The sequence below is a fragment of the Protopterus annectens genome, chromosome 1.part2, assembly GCF_019279795.1.
Source record: "Protopterus annectens isolate FY-2018-M chromosome 1.part2, PAN1.0, whole genome shotgun sequence".
Lineage (NCBI taxonomy): Eukaryota > Metazoa > Chordata > Ceratodontiformes > Protopteridae > Protopterus > Protopterus annectens.
Window position 1 is genome coordinate 1,224,388,890 of NC_056727.1, and position 23,002 is coordinate 1,224,411,891.

The window sequence follows — 23,002 nt, forward strand, 5'->3', positions numbered from 1 at the left end:
TAGGTAATCGAAGCCGACCGGCCGGGCCTCTCGGCCTCGGTGGTGAAGTATGGTTCGAAGAAGGAATCGCCGAGGACTCGGTTTCGGCGAAACCGAGACACTATGGTAGGCCTAGCCGTGGTTTCAGCGAAACCAGCGGGCGAAGTGTCGGTCCTTTCCTTGCATTTTTGACCATATGCGGTCGAGTCTCCGGCGGCATTTTATAAGCAAAAGTGGCTCAAAAATCCTCTGCAAACTCCGACCGGCGTCTAAGAGTTCGTCGGTTGAAGGAGGCACAGGCTAAACAGGCCGATGCCGTGGTCTGGGCCTAAGCAAGGAAGGCAGTAAGAATGGAAATCCTTATGAGGTATTTGTTTTCCACAAGTTAAACAATTATTTACTTTGTCTGACATCGCCTGAGGCAAGAAAGAGTTCCCAACGGGGTACTTAGCTTTTCAAGTCTTGGTAGCTGAAATCACTGGATCTGACCGACCGGCACTTGCGAACAGCTTCTGCTTGCACCGCGGCAAGAAAGACTGGGAAAATGGCGTCGGCTGATGCTTTATACCCCAGGCGCTCTGGCGTCGGGAAAGTGCGACATCAGCCGAGGCCAGACCCAGACTTTGGAATCTGGCCGACCGAAGGGCTGCCTGAGGCAGGACAACCCATATGTTATGACTGCGCGGCAAGAAAGACTGGGGAAAATGGCGTCGGCTGATGCTTTTATACCCCAGACGCTCTGACAGAGGAAAGTGCGACATCAGCCGAGGCCAGACCCAGACTTTGGAATCCGGCCGACCGAAGGGCTGCCTGATGCAGGACAACCCATATGTTATGACTGCAGATGCATCCTTGAAGGACATCCTCAATTACACAATAACAGACTCTGAGGGTTTTTTTTTTAAACTATACAGGCTGTTCGACTCCAAGTCTCCAAATATGGTCTACCATACAGTGGCTGTGGTTCCAACCTTAACCTAATCCCTCCCCCTAAAATGAGTTAGAAGTCCAAAAGAAGACTTAACCCATACCCAGCTACCTTTCCTGAAGTCTGTGTCTCAAAACCCATATCATTGGCACCATGGTCAGGGTCAAAACCCATGCGCAAGTGGAATCATGGATCATACTGGTTCACATATGCATACAAGGCTAATTACCATAAAAGCCTTTTTAAGACTAGCCAAGCATCCCAAATCTCTGACAAGTTCTGGTACCCTTGATAGGTGTAAGCATGGGTTTGGGAGATGAAGCATTTACAAACAGGCACCTGGAAGTGAAACCATTTACAGGTCACCTATGTCCATTAGAGACACCGGTGCCAAACCAGGGCTGAATTTCTTGTTTCCCAGCCAAGTGTCCAAGTTACAACTGAATTGGGTTAGGGAGGAATTCTGCATCTCATGGATGGGGAGCCTGTTCCAGAAAAGGGGTAGTCTCTGGGATACATACCTGTCTTTCCAGTAGGTCCTATTTATAGCACAGGCAAAGTTGAAGTGTTTAGAATTGGTAATTCTGGTGCTGTTTGTTTTGCGGATATGCAGGAGGTCCATTAGAGTGGGTCTGACTATGCCGTGTGTGCAAGGCATAGATCTCCCCTCAACAACCTGTAGGAGACGATACACAAATAGGACCTTGACGTGGTCTGCACAGGACACATCACTTACTTCCTGTATACTTTTAGTGAGGAATCTGTGTGTGCATTCCAGCTGTTGGATGTGCCTGGTTACGTACATACAAAAGGAGGCACTATACTCGATGACAGGTCTGATGAATGCCGAATATAGTGGAACAAATGACGTCCTTGGACCTAGATGCCATTCTTTTGTTCACAAGTTGCACATGATGCCATCATATTGTTAATAATCACATCTCACATAAACAAAACTGCCAAATCAAACAGAAGCTTTAAAAACCTAGAATCATTCCTTGTTATATTTAATAAGGAAAAAGCAGCTATTTAAAAACATTGCAAGTTAAACCAGTTTAATATTGCTATTTAATCTGTAGAGGACCTCTCAGGCTGTAATCTAAAGGTCATAAAGGTTAAGTAGCAACATTGCAATGATTTGATATGTAATTTTAAACATATCACACATTATTACTCACTATGTCAACCATGTCCTAGGACTAGGAAGACAATATTTCTAGCAGCAGTACACTTGAAAGTATCCCTCTTCAGGTAAAAGGCCTTTAAATAATTTCATTTCTGACCAATGCCAATTTCCAGTTCAAAATATTTGTTTACTCAGACTCGCTCACTTTAAATATTTATGCCACACTTTATACTGAAGACCAAAAAGGAAAGGAAAGTATGAAAAATACTTACTGCTCCCTTTCCTGTATTCAGTACATAACTACAGTTACCAAAAGAAAGGTTTTACCTCGGACAGGAGCAGCTTTGTTTAGTAAGCCAACTTCTTCCTCAAACTCCGATGCAAACACTGAAGATGGTAGATTTAAAACAGGTGCCTTTAAAAAAATGAGAATTCCATGTCACTTTCAGCACAATAACATTCAGTCTCATTCTGACTATGAGAAACATACAGAACTGTGGACAAACTCTGCTGTGATGTATACAGGATCAATAGCCCTGCATACAAAATAAAAGCAACCAAGTACAATTTAACTTTAAGAGATAGCATTTGCACAAATAAGTCACAAAGTCTCGCATCTTCAAACATAAAAATCAATCAACACAGAAGGTAACGTGTGTACTGGGAGATGGCTAATGCATTAATGTTACTACTGATCCAATAAGACTACACTGTCAAGCGTACATTACAGTATTGCTGCTTCAACTTAAATTTTATATTAGCATTTCTCGGTCACACACAATGCAGACACATGCATTATATAACAAAGGGTTGTCCGATTGCTCAAAAAGGGGAACTGGGTAAGCTGCTGAGGTAACAACGAAAGACTTCTGGCTACATTCCTGAATGACTTGTCACAACTGTGCACCGTCCAAATGTCAGGTGTTGTGTCCCCAGCTGGAGGCTACACCTCAGCAGATAACACTGCTGAGTCAGGTTAACAGGGTTCAAAGCTTTACGTTTTCACTGCACAGGCTACATCTCAGTAGAAAATTGCATATTCATAATTATGCATTCTATGTTCATACACAAATTATGTGGAGGACTACATAACTGGCCAATAAAACTGAAAAGTGACTCTAAAAAATCAGCAATCACAATGTACAAATGTTAACCCTTCTGGTAAAATTGATATTCAGTAAACTCTCAGTTAACTCAAGCAACCAGCACTCTCAAACAACCGGCAAAACAAAATTGAAGAAATACAGTACAATTTTCATGTGTTGCATTTTCTGTTTCTCCAATCAGAAAGCATTACCTTACACGTGTTTAGACTTTTAGAGTTTTAAAAAGGAAGCTAGGAATAAATTCCCTCTCTCCCCAACCTGAGAACAAGTCAAACCAAACAAATAGTACATGGTACAGTACTAGTCAGGCCTATTTTTAATGGTAACTCTCAAGCAACCAGAAAAGTACAGTTGTGTACACTTACCATAAATGTAGATGGTCTTGGATTCCTGCGTCGGATGCTCGCTCTTCTTTCATGACGTCAGGTCGTCAGGGGTATAAAACATGCAGCCGATGCCATTACATCAGTTTTTTTTTGCCCCAGATGTCAGGTGCCCCCACAATGGGAAGCAATTATATGTTATGGTACCTCCATCAAAAAGCAAATACACCAGAAAACTTAAATATACCAAACAAGAAGGAAAGGTAGAGCCAACAGAAGTCAGGGGGCTGGAGAGAGGGTAACCAGGATTGCAACAGTGAATACACTCTAACATCTACATTTATGGTAAGTGTACACAAAGTACAGTTTTGTACCTACCATAAATGTAGATGTTCGAAGATCCACATTGCTGCAGTCCTTACACTTGGGTAGTCCGCTGTCCTCGGTCGGCCCGAATATCAAAGTATAAGGCTGACGTCGGTCAAGGCACATTAGACTGACATCAGGGCGTCAGGGTACAAATCGCATGACCGGCGTCATATCCTCAGTCTTTTCTTGCCCCAGATGTCAGAAGACCCTAAAGAAAGGTCAAAACCAAAAGAGCAAACCACCAAGCCACCACCCTGCACTAACACTATGTACAATATATACAATAAATACAATATTTACAACCCACCCACACAACCCTCTAAAAACAGAGGGAAGGAGGGAGGGTTAATTGGACTGCAGCAATGTGGATCTTGAACATCTACATTTATGGTAGGTACAAAACTGTACTATGTTCTTCATCTCACATTGCTGCAGTCCTTACACTTGGGTAGAATCCCAAAGCAGAGGTAAGGGAGGATGGCAAAACTATAAAGCAGCAGGAGCTGCCAAAATGCCCTGTAAAATAGCAGTGGCAAAACCAGCCCTAGATTTAGAGTAAAGTGGAAGGTGATAATGCTTAGAGAAAGTATGCACTGAACTCAAAGTAGCTGCCTCCAAAATATCCTTAGTTGCCACCCCCCTTAAAAGCTGTCAAGTGGCAGTAGCCCTAGTGGAATGAGGCCTAATCCCAGCTGGAATCTCCTTACCATGATGGGAATAACAGAAAGCAATGCAAAACCCAATCCACTTAGAAATAGTTTGTTTTGACACAGGCCTGCCCTGAGAACTCAAAGCAAAAGAAACAAATAACTGCTGAGACTGCCTGAACCCTTTAGTCCTGCTCAAATAATAACGCAACTGCCTGTGTACATCTAAAGTGTGCAAAATCTTTTCCCCTTTATTTTGGGGATTTGCATAAAAAGTAGGCAAATGAATAGTTTGGTTTAAAGCCACACTAGAAACCACTTTAGGCATAAAGGAAGGATTAGTGCATAAAGATACCCTATCCTTATGGAAAATTAAGAAAGGCTCAACTGCCATAAGGGCCTGCAATTCAGAAACCCTTCTTGCAGAGGTAATGGCCAACAAAAAAGCAGTCTTCCATGATAAATATTTCAACTCAGCAGTAGCTGCAGGCTCAAAAGGTTGTAGAGTGAGTTTCTCCAACACAAAATTGAGGTCCCAAGCAGGAGTAGGAGCTCATTGGGGGTCTTATATTCTTTGCCCCTCTAAGAAATTGCTTGAACAAAGGATGAGAAAACAATGGTGGGTCACAATCATAGTGAGCCGAAATTTCTGCAGCATGAACCTTAATAGAAGAGAAGGACAAACCTTTGTCCAGTAACTCAGTAAGATATTGAAGAGCCATACCTAAATTAGGCTCAGAAACATCAAAATCCTTAGCAGCACTCCAACATAAAATCTCTTCCATTTATCTGCGTACACTTTCCTTGTACTAGGCCTTCTAGCTTCCAAAATAACATTCAAAACTTGCTGTGGAAGTTGAGACCTTCTATGGTTCAAAACAGAATATGCCAGGCTGTTAGGTGAAGAGAGTGAAGCTTGACATTGAGTAAATGACTGTCCTCCTGAGACAACAGGTGTGGAATCGAAGGCAAAGGCCATGGAGGCTCCGTACCAGACTTCTCAGTAATGGGTACCAGTGCTGTCGAGGCCAATCTGGAGCTATTAAAATCATCCTTGGCTTGTCCTGTCTGACCTTTAGAAGTACCTTTGGGAGGAGAGGCAGAGGTGGAAAGGCATACACATGAAGATTGCTCCAATTGAAAGAAAGAGCATCCACTTTCCAAGCTGTGGGATGAAACCTTTTAGGTGCAAAACTTTGGCAGCTGGTGGTTTAGTGGAGAAGCGAACAGATCTATGTCTGGAGTTCCCCATGACACTGTCAATTTCTGAAATACATGAGGATCCAATTTCCACTCGTGGGGATCCATAATTCTTCTGCTCAACACATCTGCTAAGGAGTTCTGTGCTCCCGGCAGAAACCTTGCCTGAAGATGAATCTGTAAACTGAGAGCAGTCTCCCACAAAATCATTGCTTGCCTGCATAGAGGATAAGAATGTGTTCCCCTTGCTTGTTGATGTACCACATGACAGTTGTGTTGTCTGTTAGAATCAACACCTGCCCTGGAAGAAGTAAATCCTTGAAAGCTATTAATGCAAACTGGACTGCTAACATCTCCTTCAGGTTGATATGTAGATGTTGTAGTCTGGCAGGCCACTTGTCTTGTATCCACTTTCCATTTAAATGAGCTCCCCAAGCTTTGTCTGAGGCATCTGTCGTTAGAATCTGGCTCGCCTCTGGCCGGGTCACAGAGAGTCCCTTGTTTAGGTGACATTCCTGAGCCCACCACAAAATTCCTTTTGAATGCAAGGTATTATTTGAATGACAGTGTCTAGATCCTGGCAGTGCTGTGTCCATACGTTTTTGAGATACCATTGTAGCTTCCTCATATGCAGTTTGGCATTGGGAAGCACCAGAATACAAGATGCCATGAACCCCAAGGCTTGAAGGACTGTCCTTGCAGTCAGCCTGGACTGATGAGACAATTGATGAAAGAAAGGGAAAGATTCTTTTGTTTGTCCGAGGTCAAATAGGCCATCTGGGATGCTGTATTCAGTCTTACACCCAGAAAGCACATGTCCTGAGAGGGTACTAGACTGGACTTTATTTCGTTCACAGAATACCCCAGGCATCTTAGCACTGCTATCACATATTCCAAATGATGAAGAAGCTCGTCCTTCCTTGAGCCAGAATCAGGCAATCGTCAAATAAGGATAGATCTGTATCCTTTTAGCCTGAAGAAAGCTATCACTGGAGCCAGAACTTTCGTGAACACTCTGGGCAGTAGATAAGCCAAAGGGCAATGCAGAGAACTGATAATGAGAAGTCCCAGCCCGAAAGCAGATACTTTCTGCAACTCAGTCTGATAGGAACATGAAGGTAAGCCTCCTTGAGATCCAAAGTTACCATCCAATGATCTTTGCCCAGCAGAGGTAAAAGCTGTTGTAACGTCAACATTTTGAACTTGGGAATGTCCAGATAAGTGTTGAGGATAGATAAATCCAAAATTGGTCTCCACGTGTTCCCTTTCTTTGGTACTAGGAACAGGCGAGAATAAAATCCTAGGCCCACTTCTGGCATAGGTACCGGCTGTATGGCCCCTATTTGAAGTAACAGAGAAATTTGTTTGTGAGCCTCTATTCTTTGCTGAGGAGGAAAGTCTGGCATGCCTTTGAAAGGAGGCAAGGTATGGAAATAAAACCTGTAACCTCGGTGAATGATATCCAATACCCATCTGTCCTGGGTAATTAAACTCCAATTTTCCTTGAAAAGTGCCAATCTTCCTCCCAAAGGTGCTGCCAGACGAGAAGGCTCTGGCAGCTGAAAAGGTAGGTCATTGGGTCTGTTTACGAAAGGACTGACCCCTGTGCAGGTGAACTCCCTGTTCTAGGCCTGAAAGAGCCCTGAGCTCTGCCCCTACCACGTCTAGATCTACCTCTAGACTGGGACTCAAAAGAAGGATACGTCCACCCCTTGGTAGGCCAATTTCTACTAAACCACGGAGGCTGCACCTGCAAAAAATCTTTAACAGTCTGCATAGACTTAGCCTTGTCTTCCATTTTCTTTAAGACTGCCTCAACAGGTGAACCAAACAACACATCAGATTGTAAAGGAGCATCTAAAATCCTTGTCTTAACATGGTCAGACAAATTCTGATCCCTCAGCCAGGCGTGCCTGCGAAGAACTGACCCAGTAGCAGCCACCCTAGATGAGGCCTGTACAGCATCAAAACCACATTGCAAAGAATGCTTACCCACCTGTTCAGAAACATGTACTAAATCTTGTAACTCTTTACACTCAATACCTTCCGCCAGAGCATCTACCTTAGACTTCAATTGAGATAGTAGATAGTTTTGGTATTTCAACATGTGAAACTGGCAATTCAAAGCCCTCATAGCTAGGGTGGAAGAAGTATAGACTTTCTTTCCCCATCTATCCAAAGCCCTGGCCTCTTTATCTGGAGGAACCGTTTTAACAACAGAAGCCTTAACACCCTTAGGCCCCTGACTAACAGTTTCTGGGTCGCCCTAGGACTCTTAAAAGATACTTATGAGCTTCTGGCACCCTATAATACCTATCCGGCTTAACAGGAGCAGGAGGCAAAGAATCAGGATTAAGAGAAGCCTCTGCAAACACATCTTCCACAACGTCCATAACAGGGGGTATAGCCAAAGGCCTATGCTGGGGTAAAAACAAAATTCCCTAAGCCTTTTCTGGAATCAGAGAAGTCCTGACCTTCCCACTTAAAATGCTCCTCATGGAATGAAGAGTCTCTGAAAAAGAAAATCTTCAGGAGGAGAAGCAAAGGAGTAGAATCATCCACATCAGAATCAGAATAAGGAGAATACTCCTGCAAGTCTTCAGTCGAAGACTCTGAAACATCGAAGCCTGCTCAAAACTCCAACTCAGGATCCACCTAGGTCTCTTATCAGGAGGGGCAAAGAACCTCTAATCAAAGTAATCAAATCTTCTGCCATTTTAAGCATATGCTTCTTGGGCACAGAACCTGAAGAACTAGGGGTGACACCAACTGAAGCTAAACCTGGCCTGCCTCTGGGAGAAGCCTTGGCAACAGAAGGAGGGCCTACCACCCTAGGAAGAAGGGAGTACAGTAACCTGAGAGGCCCCTTCACCCTGACCTGCCTCCTGAGAGGCCACATCCTGCAATAACAAAGTCTCCCCCTGGGACTCCAGAGAAACCTCGGTGGAACCCCGGCTCCACCGACACCTCTAAAGAACCGTCCGATGCGGACGGTTCTTCTTGCCTAGGCTTAGCTGCTTTGTCCTTGCTTCTTCGAAGAAGCGCGTCGGAGCATCCGGCGGCATATTATAGTTGCACGCTTCCGAAGACTAACCTGGCACAATCTAACCTTCTCTTAATAGTGCTTATTGAATCTAGCACAAAAGCGACACCCCACAACGCCGTGCTCAGGCCCTAAACAAGGAATACACAAAGTATGATAATCTCTATGCGGTATCTGTTTCCCACAAAATACAGTTATTCACTTTTTCTGACATCCGTAAACCACTGAGGCAAGAAAAACTAAAATATTCCCCAACGGGTACTTAGCCAACTTTGACTCGGTCTGAAACTCAATTAAAAATTTCAGAACGCCAACCAGCACTTGCAACGCTGCTTCTGCATCGGACCATGCGGCAAAAAAGACTGAGGATATGACGTCGGTCATGCGCATTTGTACCCTGACGTCCTGATGTCAGTCTAATGCGCCTTGACCGACGTCAGCCTTATACTTTGATATTCGGGCCGACCGAGGACAGCGGACTACCCAAGTGTAAGGACTGCAGCAATGTGAGATGAAGAACATCTGTGCGATGTTCTTGGTGTTTCACTGTTGCAGTCATCACATTTGGATTGATTCCCAAAGCTAAGGAAGGGAGGAGGAAGTTAGAGAGCATTAGGGCCAGCTATTAAGCCCTGCAAGACTGCAGTGGCAAAACCAGCTCTGGATTTAGAAAAAGAGGCATGTGGTAATGCTTGGTAAAGGTATGTACAGAGCTCCAGGTAGCAGCTTCTAATATGTCCTGGCAGGACTCCTCTGAGAAAGGCTACAGAGGTAGATGCAGCCTGGTGGAATACTTATCCCTGTGGGATAGGTTTTCCATGGTGCTTGTAGCAGAAATGAATGCAATAGGCTATCCATTTGGAAATGGTTTGCTTTGAAATGGCCTTCCCCTCTGCCCCTGCAGCAAAGCCATCTAGCAGCTGTTCAGATTTTCTGAGAGGCTTAGTCCTGTCTAAATAAAATAAGTTGTCTGTGCACGTCCAGAGAATGCAGTATTCATTCTCTTTTGTTTTATGGATTAGGGAAAAAAGTAGGTAAGTGAATGGGCTAATTTAGGGCCACACTAGTCACCACTCTGGGAATAAAGGAAGGATTGGTCCTGAGGGAAACCCTGTCTGCATGGAAGATAATGAAGGGTTCCACTTATGGACAAGGCATAGATCTCCCCTCAACAACCTGTAGGAGACGATACACAAATAGGACCTTGACGTGGTCTGCACAGGACACATCACTTACCTCCTGTATACTTTTAGTGAGGAATCTCTGTGTGCATTCCAGCTGTTGGATGTGCCTGGTTAGGTACATACAAAAGGAGGCACTCCAAAGGAGGCACTATACTCGATGACAGGTCTGATGAATGCCGAATATAGTGGAACAAATGACGTCCTTGGACCTAGATGCCATTCTTTTGTTCACAAGTTGCACATGATGCCATCATATTGTTAATAATCACATCTCACATAAACAAAACTGCCAAATCAAACAGAAGCTTTAAAAACCTAGAATCATTCCTTGTTATATTTAATAAGGAAAAAGCAGCTATTTAAAAACATTGCAAGTTAAACCAGTTTAATATTGCTATTTAATCTGTAGAGGACCTCTCAGGCTGTAATCTAAAGGTCATAAAGGTTAAGTAGCAACATTGCAATGATTTGATATGTAATTTTAAACATATCACACATTATTACTCACCATGTCAACCATGTCCTAGGACTAGGAAGACAATATTTCTAGCAGCAGTACACTTGAAAGTATCCCTCTTCAGGTAAAGGCCTTTAAATAATTTCATTTCTGACCAATGCCAATTTCCAGTTCAAAATATTTGTTTACTCAGACTCGCTCACTTTAAATATTTATGCCACACTTTATACTGAAGACCAAAAAGGAAAGGAAAGTATGAAAAATACTTACTGCTCCCTTTCCTGTATTCAGTACATAACTACAGTTACCAAAAGAAAGGTTTTACCTCGGACAGGAGCAGCTTTGTTTAGTAAGCCAACTTCTTCCTCAAACTCCGATGCAAACACTGAAGATGGTAGATTTAAAACAGGTGCCTTTAAAAAAAATGAGAATTCCATGTCACTTTCAGCACAATAACATTCAGTCTCATTCTGACTATGAGAAACATACAGAACTGTGGACAAACTCTGCTGTGATGTATACAGGATCAATAGCCCTGCATACAAAATAAAAGCAACCAAGTACAATTTAACTTTAAGAGATTGCATTTGCACAAATAAGTCACAAAGTCTCGCATCTTCAAACATAAAAATCAATCAACACAGAAGGTAACGTGTGTACTGGGAGATGGCTAATGCATTAATGTTACTACTGATCCAATAAGACTACACTGTCAAGCGTACATTACAGTATTGCTGCTTCAACTTAAATTTTATATTAGCATTTCTCGGTCACACACAATGCAGACACATGCATTATATAACAAAGGGTTGTCCGATTGCTCAAAAAGGGGAACTGGGTAAGCTGCTGAGGTAACAACGAAAGACTTCTGGCTACATTCCTGAATGACTTGTCACAAGTGTGCACCGTCCAAATGTCAGGTGTTGTGTCCCCAGCTGGAGGCTACACCTCAGCAGATAACACTGCTGAGTCAGGTTAACAGGGTTCAAAGCTTTACGTTTTCACTGCACAGGCTACATCTCAGTAGAAAATTGCATATTCATAATTATGCATTCTATGTTCATACACAAATTATGTGGAGGACTACATAACTGGCCAATAAAACTGAAAAGTGACTCTAAAAAATCAGCAATCACAATGTACAAATGTTAACCCTTCTGGTAAAATTGATATTCAGTAAACTCTCAGTTAACTCAAGCAACCAGCACTCTCAAACAACCGGCAAAACAAAATTGAAGAAATACAGTACAATTTTCATGTGTTGCATTTTCTGTTTCTCCAATCAGAAACGTACCTTACACGTGTTTAGACTTTTAGAGTTTTAAAAAGGAAGCTAGGAATAAATTCCCTCTCTCCCCAACCTGAGAACAAGTCAAACCAAACAAATAGTACATGGTACAGTACTAGTCAGGCCTATTTTTAATGGTAACTCTCAAGCAACCAGAAAAGTACAGTTGTGTACACTTACCATAAATGTAGATGGTCTTGGATTCCTGCGTCGGATGCTCGCTCTTCTTTCATGACGTCAGGTCATCAGGGGTATAAAACATGCAGCCGATGCCATTACATCAGTTTTTTTTGCCCCAGATGTCAGGTGCCCCCACAATGGGAAGCAATTATATGTTATGGTACCTCCATCAAAAAGCAAATATACCAGAAAACTTAAATATACCAAACAAGAAGGAAAGGTAGAGCCAACAGAAGTCAGGGGGCTGGAGAGAGGGTAACCAGGATTGCAACAGTGAATACACTCTAACATCTACATTTATGGTAAGTGTACACAAAGTACAGTTTTGTACCTACCATAAATGTAGATGTTCGAAGATCCACATTGCTGCAGTCCTTACACTTGGGTAGTCCGCTGTCCTCGGTCGGCCCGAATATCAAAGTATAAGGCTGACGTCGGTCAAGGCACATTAGACTGACATCAGGACGTCAGGGTACAAATGCGCATGACCGACGTCATATCCTCAGTCTTTTCTTGCCCTAGATGTCAGAAGACCCTAAAAGAAAGGTCAAAACCAAAAGACAGCAAACCACCAAGCCACCACCCTGCACTAACACTATGTACAATATATACAATAAATACAATATTTACAACCCACCCCACACAACCGCCTCTAAAAACAGAGGGAAGGAGGGAGGAATTGGACTGCAGCAATGTGGATCTTGAACATCTACATTTATGGTAGGTACAAAGCTGTGCTATGTTCTTCATCTCACATTGCTGCAGTCCTTACACTTGGGTAGAATCCCAAAGCAGAGGTAAGGGAGGATGGCAAAACTATAAAGCAGCAGGAGCTGCCAAAATGCCCTGTAAAATAGCAGTGGCAAAACCAGCCCTAGATTTAGAGTAAAGTGGAAGGTGATAATGCTTAGAGAAAGTATGCACTGAACTCCAAGTAGCTGCCTCCAAAATATCCTTAGTTGCCACCCCTTAAAAAGCTGTCAAGTGGCAGTAGCCCTAGTGGAATGAGGCCTAATCCCAGCTGGAATCTCCTTACCATGATGGGAATAACAGAAAGCAATGCAAAACCCAATCCACTTAGAAATAGTTTGTTTTGACACAGGCCTGCCCTGAGAACTCAAAGCAAAAGAAACAAATAACTGCTGAGACTGCCTGAACCCTTTAGTCCTGCTCAAATAATAGCATGACTGCCTGTGTACATCTAAAGTGTGCAAAATCTTTTCCCCTTTATTTTGGGGATTTGCATAAAAGTAGGCAAATGAATAGTTTGGTTTAAAGCCACACTAGAAACCACTTTAGGCATAAAGGAAGGATTAGTAATAAAGATACCCTATCCTTATGGAAAATTAAGAAAGGCTCAACTGCCATAAGGGCCTGCAATTCAGAAACCCTTCTTGCAGAGGTAATGGCCAACAAAAGCAGTCTTCCATGATAAATATTTCATCTCAGCAGTAGCTGCAGGCTCAAAAGGTTGTAGAGTGAGTTTCTCCTACACAAAATTGAGGTCCCAAGCAGGAGTAGGAGCTCTCATTAGGGGTCTTATATTCTTTGCCCCTCTAAGAAATTGCTTGAACAAAGGATGAGAAAACAATGGTGGGTCACAATCATAGTGAGCCGAAATTTCTGCAGCATGAACCTTAATAGAAGAGAAGGACAAACCTTTGTCCAGTAACTCAGTAAGATATTGAAGAGCCATACCTAAATTAGGCTCAGAAACATCAAAATCCTTAGCACTCCAACATAAAAATCTCTTCCATTTATCTGCGTACACTTTCCTTGTACTAGGCCTTCTAGCTTCCAAAATAACATTCAAAACTTGCTGTGGAAGTTGAGACCTTCTATGGTTCAAAACAGAATATGCCAGGCTGTTAGGTGAAGAGAGTGAAGCTTGACATTGAGTAAATGACTGTCCTCCTGAGACAACAGGTGTGGAATCGAAGGCAAAGGCCATGGAGGCTCCGTGCCAGACTTCTCAGTAATGGGTACCAGTGCTGTCGAGGCCAATCTGGAGCTATTAAAATCATCCTTGGCTTGTCCTGTCTGACCTTTAGAAGTACCTTTGGGAGGAGAGGCAGAGGTGGAAAGGCATACACATGAAGATTGCTCCAATTGAAAGAAAGAGCATCCACTTTCCAAGCTGTGGGATGAAACCTTTTCGTGCAAAACTTTGGCAGCTGGTGGTTTAGTGGAGAAGCGAACAGATCTATGTCTGGAGTTCCCCATGACACTGTCAATTTCTGAAATACATGAGGATCCAATTTCCACTCGTGGGGATCCATAATTCTTCTGCTCAACACATCTGCTAAGGAGTTCTGTGCTCCCGGCAGAAACCTTGCCTGAAGATGAATCTGTAAACTGAGAGCAGTCTCCCACAAAATCATTGCTTGCCTGCATAGAGGATAAGAATGTGTTCCCCCTTGCTTGTTGATGTACCACATGACAGTTGTGTTGTCTGTTAGAATCAACACCTGCCCTGGAAGAAGTAAATCCTTGAAAGCTATTAATGCAAACTGGACTGCTAACATCTCCTTCAAGTTGATATGTAGATGTTGTAGTCTGGCAGGCCACTTGTCTTGTATCCACTTTCCATTTAAATGAGCTCCCCAAGCTTTGTCTGAGGCATCTGTCGTTAGAATCTGACTTCCCTCTGGTCGCGTCACAGAGAGTCCCTTGTTTAGGTGACATTCCTGAGCCCACCACAAAAATTCCTTTTGAATGCAAGGTATTATTTGAATGACAGTGTCTAGATCCTGGCAGTGCTGTGTCCATACGTTTTTGAGATACCATTGTAGCTTCCTCATATGCAGTTTGGCATTGGGAAGCACCAGAATACAAGATGCCATGAACCCCAAGGCTTGAAGGACTGTCCTTGCAGTCAGCCTGGACTGATGAGACAATTGATGAAAGAAAAGGGAAAGATTCTTTTGTTTGTCCGGGGTCAAATAGGCCATCTGGGATGCTGTATTCAGTCTTACACCCAGAAAGCACATGTCCTGAGAGGGTACTAGACTGGACTTTATTTCACAGAATACCCCAGGCATCTTAGCACTGCTATCACATATTCCAAATGATGAAGAAGCTCGTCCCTTCCTTGAGCCAGAATCAGGCAATCGTCCAAATAAGGATAGATCTGTATCCCTTTTAGCCTGAAGAAAGCTATCACTGGAGCCAGAACTTTCGTGAACACTCTGGGCAGTAGATAAGCCAAAGGGCAATGCAGAGAACTGATAATGAGAAGTCCCAGCCAGCAGATACTTTCTGCAACTCAGTCTGATAGGAACATGAAGGTAAGCCTCCTTGAGATCCAAAGTTACCATCCAATGATCTTTGCCCAGCAGAGGTAAAAGCTGTTGTAACGTCAACATTTTGAACTTGGGAATGTCCAGATAAGTGTTGAGGATAGATAAATCCAAAATTGGTCTCCACGTGTTCCCTTTCTTTGGTACTAGGAACAGGCGAGAATAAAATCCTAGGCCCACTTCTGGCATAGGTACCGGCTGTATGGCCCCTATTTGAAGTAACAGAGAAATTTGTTTGTGAGCCTCTATTCTTTGCTGAGGAGGAAAGTCTGGCATGCCTTTGAAAGGAGGCAAGGTATGGAAATAAAACCTGTAACCTCGGTGAATGATATCCAATACCCATCTGTCCTGGGTAATTAAACTCCAATTTTCCTTGAAAAGTGCCAATCTTCCTCCCAAAGGTGCTGCCAGACGAGAAGGCTCTGGCAGCTGAAAAGGTAGGTCATTGGGTCTGTTTCTGAAAGGACTGACCCCTGTGCAGGTGAACTCCCTGTTCTAGGCCTGAAAGAGCCCTGAGCTCTGCCCCTACCACGTCTAGATCTACCTCTAGACTGGGACTCAAAAGAAGGATACGTCCACCCCTTGGTAGGCCAATTTCTACTAAACCTCGGAGGCTGCACCTGCAAAAAATCTTTAACAGTCTGCATAGACTTAGCCTTGTCTTCCATTTTCTTTAAGACTGCCTCAACAGGTGAACCAAACAACACATCAGATTGTAAAGGAGCATCTAAAATCCTTGTCTTAACATGGTCAGACAAATTCTGATCCCTCAGCCAGGCGTGCCTGCGAAGAACTGACCCAGTAGCAGCCACCCTAGATGAGGCCTGTACAGCATCAAAACCATATTGCAAAGAATGCTTACCCACCTGTTCAGAAACATGTACTAAATCTTGTAACTCTTTACACTCAATACCTTCCAGAGCATCTACCTTAGACTTCAATTGAGATAGTAGATAGTTTTGGTATTTCAACATGTGAAACTGGCAATTCAAAGCCCTCATAGCTAGGGTGGAAGAAGTATAGACTTTCTTTCCCCATCTATCCAAAGCCCTGGCCTCTTTATCTGGAGGAACCGGATTTTTAACAACAGAAGCCTTAACACCCTTAGGCCCCTGACTAACAGTTTCTGGGTCCGCCCTAGGACTCTTAAAAAGATACTTATGAGCTTCAGGCACCCTATAATACCTATCCGGCTTAACAGGAGCAGGAGGCAAAGAATCAGGATTAAGAGAAGCCTCTGCAAACACATCTTCCACAACGTCCATAACAGGGGGTATAGCCAAAGGCCTATGCTGGGGTAAAAACAAAAATTCCCTAAGCCTTTTTCTGGAATCAGAGAAGTCCTGACCTTCCCACTTAAAATGCTCCCTCATGGAATGAAGAGTCTCTGAAAAAGAAAAATCTTCAGGAGGAGAAGCAGAAGGAGTAGAATCATCCACATCAGAATCAGAATAAGGAGAATACTCCTGCAAGTCTTCAGCCGAAGACTCTGAAACATCCGAAGCCTGCTCAAAACTCCCCAACTCAGGATCCACCCTAGGTCTCTTATCAGGAGGGGGCAAAGAACCTCTAATCAAAGTAATCAAATCTTCTGCCATTTTAAGCATATGCTTCTTGGGCACAGAACCTGAAGAACTAGGGGTGACACCAACTGAAGCTAAACCTGGCCTGCCTCTGGGAGAAGCCTTGGCAACAGAAGGAGAGGGCCTACCACCCTAGGAAGAGAAGGGAGTACAGTAACCTGAGAGGCCCCTTCAGCCTGACCTGCCTCCTGAGAGGCCACATCCTGCAATAACAAAGTCTCCCCCTGGGACTCCAGAGAAACCTCCGGTGGAACCCCGGCTCCACCGACACCTCTAAAGGACCGGTGTCCGGGCGGTTCTTCTTACCTAGGCTTAGCTGCTTTGTCCTTGCGCTTCTTGAAGAAGCGTCGGAGCATCCGGCGGCATATTATAGTTGCACCGCTTCCGAAGACTAACCTGGCACAATCTAACCTTCTCTTAATAGTGCTTATTGAATCTAGCACAAAAGCGACACCCCACAACGTCGTGCTCAGGCCCTAAACAAGGAATACACAAAGTATGATAATCTCTATGCGGTATCTGTTTCCCACAAGAAATACAGTTATTCACTTTTTCTGACATCCGGTAAACCACTGAGGCAAGAAAAACTAAAATATTCCCAACGGGGTACTTAGCCAACTTTGACTCGGTCTGAAACTCCGAATTCGAAAAATTTCAGAACGCCAACCAGCACTTGCAACGCTGCTTCTGCATCGGACCATGCGGCAAAAAAGACTGAGGATATGACGTCGGTCATGCGCATTTGTACCCTGGCGTCCTGATGTCAGTCTAATGCGCCTTGACCCGGCGTCATATACTTTGATATTCGGGCCGACCGAGGACAGCGGACTACCCAAGTGTAAGGACTGCAGCAATGTGAGATGAAGAACATCTGTACGATGTTCTTGGTGTTTCACTGTTGCAGTCATCACATTTGGATTGATTCCCAAAGCTAAGGAAGGGAGGAGGAAGTTAGAGAGCATTAGGGCCAGCTATTAAGCCCTGCAAGACTGCAGTGGCAAAACCAGCTCTGGATTTAGAAAAAGAGGCATGTGGTAATGCTTGGTAAAGGTATGTACAGAGCTCCAGGTAGCAGCTTCTAATATGTCCCTGGCAGGGACTCCTCTGAGAAAGGCTACAGAGGTAGATGCAGCCCTGGTGGAATACTTATCCCCTGTGGGATAGGTTTTCCATGGTGCTTGTAGCAGAAATGAATGCAATAGGCTATCCATTTGGAAATGGTTTGCTTTGAAATGGCCTTCCCCTCTGCCCCTGCAGCAAAGCCATCTAGCAGCTGTTCAGATTTTCTGAGAGGCTTAGTCCTGTCTAAATAAAATAAGTTGTCTGTGCACGTCCAGAGAATGCAGTATTCATTCTCTTTTGTTTTATGGATTAGGGAAAAAAGTAGGTAAGTGAATGGGCTAATTTAGGGCCACACTAGTCACCACTCTGGGAATAAAGGAAGGATTGGTCCTGAGGGAAACCCTGTCTGCATGGAAGATAATGAAGGGTTCCACTGCCATGAGGGCCTGTAATTCAGACACTCTTCTTGCTGAAGTGATGGATAGAAGGAATGCTGTTTTCCAAGAAAGGAATTTAAACTCCTTCCATTTGAGCTAGCTGCAACAGCAGAGAGTGAGCTTTTCCAATACAAAATTAAGGTCCCAGACTGGAGTAGGGGCTCTCCTGGGGGGGGGGGGGGGGCTTAAATTTTTGGCCCTCTAAGGAATTGTTTTAGCAGAGGATCTGAGAACAGGGGTGGCTCAGTATTATAATGAGCTGAAATGGCAGTGGGATGAATTTTAATTGAAAAGAAGGATAGGCCCTTGTGGAGCATTTCTGTTAAGTACTGAAGAATATGAGGTAAGCTGGGCACCGTTGTGCCCATCCCCTGAGTCTGGCTCCAGGAACAGTATCTTTTCCACTTTTCAGCATAGGAATTTCTAGCACTAGGCCTCCTTGCCTCCAGAATGACATCTAGCACGTGCTTACTGAGGGATGCTATTGGAGAGCTCAAGGAATTAGCCAAGCTGCAAGGTTCAGGGTTTGAAGCTGAGGGTGCAGAATCTGGCCTACCTGCTGGGACAGCAGGGAAGGGGTCTGAGCCAGGTGTCATGGTTCCAGCAGTGTCATACTACACAAGAGGGGGTACCAGTGCTGGCGTGGCCAGTCTGGTGCAATCAGTATTGTCCTTGGCTTGTCCTGTTTGATCTTTAGCAGAGCCTTCGAGAGGAGAGGCAGAGGGGGAAAGGCATAAACAGAGTGGCTTTCCCAGGTAAAGGACAGGGTATCCACTTTCCAAGCTTGACTGTGGGGAGTCCTTGTGCAGAATTTGTCCAATTGGTAGTTCTGAGGAGAGGCAAACGGGTCTACCTCTGGTGTCCCCCATTTGTTCCTCAAGAGGTTGAATATTTTTGGTTCCAGTTTCCATTCGTGTGGGTCCATGAGATTTTTGCTCAAGTCTGCCAATGAATTTAGCTTGCATGGCAGGAATTGAGCTTGTAGGTGCACTTGGTAGCTCAAGGCTGTGTTTCACAGAGCCATGGCTAGTCTGCAGAGAGGGTACGAGTGGGTTCCCCCCTGCTTGCTTATGTACCACATAACTGTGGTGTTATCTGTCTTTACTAATAGTTGTCCTAGAAGAATGCGGTCTTTGAAGGCTGTCAGGGAATTCTGTACAGCTAACATTTCTTTATGGTTGACATGCAGGTGCATCTGTCCCGGGTTCCATTTGCCCTGAATGCACTGCCCTGCCAAGTGAGCCCCCCATGCATAGCCTGATGCGTCTGTTAGGGTTTGGGTGGCAGGGGGTAGAGTGAAAGGGAGCCCCTTGTTATGGTAGCAGGTCTCTGCCCACCAAAGGAACTCTGTCTTTATACAAGGAATGATAGGAATCATTGATTCAAGGTCCTGAGAATGTTGACACCATAGGCTTTTTAGATACCATTGTAGTTTCCTCATATGCAGTCTTGCATATGGAATTAGAATGCAAGAGGCCATAAACGCCAGGGCTTGCAGAATTTTCCTTGCAGATAGCTGGAGTTTTGTGGCCAATAGTTTAAAGTAGGTTGTCAAATGAACTTGTTTCTCCAGAGTGAGGAAAGCCATCTGGGAAGTTGTGTTCAAGCTTGCTCCCAGGAATACAATCTGTTGGGAGGGTACTAGGTGAGATTTCTTTTTGTTTATGGTGTACCCCGGAGAGGTTAGAAGTTTCTTTACAAATGCCAGATATTGTAATAGCAAGTCCTGGCTTTCTGCCTGAATTAGACAATCATCCAGGTACGTGTATATTTGAATATTTCTCTGCCTGCAAAATGCAATGGCTGGAGCTAGACACTTTGCGAATATCCTGGGTGCAGTAGATAAGCCAAAGGGAAGTGCAGAGAACTGATAGTGCATGCAGTCTGCCCTGAAGCGTAGGTATTTCCTGCAAGATTCCCTTGTTGGAATGTGCAGGTAAACTTCTTTAAGTTTAAGGTTACCAACCAGGCATCTTTGCCTAGCATAGGAAGAAGCTGCTGAAGTGTTAGCATTTTGAATTTTGGGATTACCAGAAAGGTGTTTAGAATAGAGAGAGCCAGGATAGGATGCCAGGAGCTGTCTTTACTGGGCACCAGGAAAAGTCTTGAATAAAAACCTTGTCCCCTTTGTTCTGCTGGGACAGGTGGAATAGTCCTGACACTTAGAAGAGAAAGAACCTGCTGTTGGGCCTCCTCCCACTGATTTGGGGGTAGGTCTGGCCAACCGTTTGGGGATGGTAGAGTGTGGAAGTGGAATCTGTATCTTTGGGAAACTATATTCAAAATCCATTTGTCCTGGGTAATGAGTTCCTATTTTTATGCATGGAAGACTAGCTTTCTTCCTAAGGGAGCAGGCAGGTGAGCAGGACTTGGGAGGGTTAAGGTTAAGTCATTGTTCCATTTTTCCATGGGGGTTTACTGTTCCCTGCTTTGGAAGTGGAAGCCCCCCACTGCTTAGGCCTGTGCGCAGTCTAAGACTGTAACCTAGGTGGTCTGCTGTTCCTGGGTTTGGACTGAGAGGGCCTGGAAGGGACTGGAAAGGACCAATTCTTTGAAGGCCAATATCTACTAAATCTGGGAGGCTGTACTTGCAGGAAATCTTTAACATTTTGCACAGATTTAGCTTTTTCCTCCATCCTTTTGAGGACTTTTTCTGCTCTGTTGCCAAACAGGCGATCTTGGTTTAAGGGAGCATCCAGTAATTTAGCTTTAACATAATCTGGCAAGTTTTGCTCCTTAAGCCAAGCATGACTTCTAAAGTACAGACCCAGTGACATCAGCCCTGCAAGATGCTTCTAAAGAATTAAAACCACACTGCAAAGTATGTTTACCAACTTGTTCTGCAGAATGCATTAAATCCTGCAATTCTTTGTGTTCAGCACAGTCAGGAATCAACATTTTCTGTTTAAGTAGCCCCATAATATGCTGCTGGTACTTTAACATATGAAACTGGAAATTTAAAGCCCTAATGGCCAAAGTAGCAGAAGTGTATACCTTCTTACCCCATCTGTCTAAGGCTCTAGAATCTCTATCAAAAGGGGTAGGATTTTTGGTAGCAGTAGCCTTAATGCCTTTTGGTCCTTGGGAAATGCTCTCTGGATCCGCAGTAGGATTCTTGAAGAGGAACCTGTGAGAGTCAGGTACTCTTAATACCGGTCAGGTTTTCTGGGAGCTGGAGGTAAAGTGCCTGGGGAAAGGCTAGATTCCAAGATAGCATAATCTACAATGTCCAGAACAGGAGGGATAGCTAAAGGCCTGTGTTGAGGAAGGAGTAAGAATTCCCTAAGCCTCTTTTTGGAGTCAGAGTAATCCTGGCTTTCCCAGCGGAAATGCTCCCTAAGAGAATGTGCAAGGTTTCACCAAAAGAAAAATCTTCTGGAGGGGAAGCAGAGGGAATGGAATCCTCTGCATCAGAATCCTCATAGGTAGACAAGGGCAAATCCTGGTAATCAGAAGGAACAGAAATATCAGATTCCTGATCAGAAGGAAAATCAGTTCTAGGTCTCAGAGGGGGAAGGCTGGCTTCCCCTAATTAAGGTAATAAGGTCTTCAGCCATTCTAAGCATTTGTTTTTTAGGCATATGGGCCTGAGCATGCGGTTTGGACGTCAGTTTTCTAGGCATGGTGCGAGTTTTAGGCCTGGATGAAGAAGATGGCATTGGTTTAAAATGCAAGTTTGTAGGCCTGAATACACCCTCAGAAGCCGGTGCATACACAGCAGCTCTGGACCCATCCAAGGCAGAGACATCCGCAGGTTCCATAGTCAAAGAAGCATCTCGCAGCATACAGGACTCCGAATGGGTCTCAGTAGAGGCCTACAAATCTGAAGTAGTGGGTATCAGGGGCTGCAAAAGTGCCTCACTGAGTACCGGCAGACTGTAGACTAGCTTAACGGTAGGGTCATCGGCAGTTTTGTACCTATGCGGTCTGCCTCTGTCTTTATCTTTACATTTTTTCAGAAGATCAGTAGTCGGATGGCTTAACAAAGCCATTTCGGAGTACTGATAAAGAGTACCAAAATAATTTGCTGCAAAGATAGCCCAACGACAAATAGTCCGGGGGTTGAACAAAGCACAAAACTGACAGCGAGGTACGTCATGGTCTGGGCCTAAGCAGGGAATGCAGTACGAATGAAAATCTTATTTGCTTTCCACAGGTAAGACAATTGTTAACTTTTACTGACATCGGTTGGAGCAAGAAAAAAGATCCCAAACGGGGTACTTATCTTTTTTTTGAAGACTTCGGTTCTAAAACTCGAAAACGAAAATTTCAGGAGTCGTCCGACTGGCACTTGAGAACTGCTTCTGCTTCGGGCACCGCACGGCAAGAAAGCCGGATGTAATGGCGTCGGCTGCATGTTTTATACCCCTGACGACCTGATGTCATGGAAGAAGAGACAGCATCCAGCGCAGGAATCCAAGACTCTGGTATTCAGGCCAGCTGAAAGCTACCTGCAGGCAGATAACCTAAATGTGATGACTGCAACAGAAGAACATTTACAGTTATTCGGCATCTACCAACCCCATGGGTGCCGGTTAACCGAGAGTTTACTGTACTCTGTACTCTAAAAATGGTAACAAGCAGTAAACAGTTCACTCCTTTATGAAGCTAACAGAACCAAACATCTCATCTACTGTTCTTCCCTTACACCATTACAGCTGCATCCACAATAGAAGGTCTCTCATTAACACAGAATGTTACAATGAGTACATTACAGGTTACAGCAAATATCAGGAGTCTTCCTAAGATGGTAACCTGCCAAAAAGAATCTCAAGTGGCAACAAAAAACTA

At 44.1% G+C, this 23,002-nt stretch overlaps 1 protein-coding gene across 1 annotated transcript in view; it reads right to left on the reverse strand.

Annotated features, from left to right (window-relative positions):
* Positions 1-23,002, reverse strand: part of LTV1 (LTV1 ribosome biogenesis factor) — a 388,845-nt gene that overhangs the window by 247,956 nt on the left and 117,887 nt on the right. Inside the window, exon 4 of the mRNA XM_044060085.1 lies at positions 10,688-10,775. Coding sequence (XP_043916020.1) covers positions 10,688-10,775 — 88 coding nt within the window. The remainder of the gene's footprint in view (positions 1-10,687; positions 10,776-23,002) is intronic.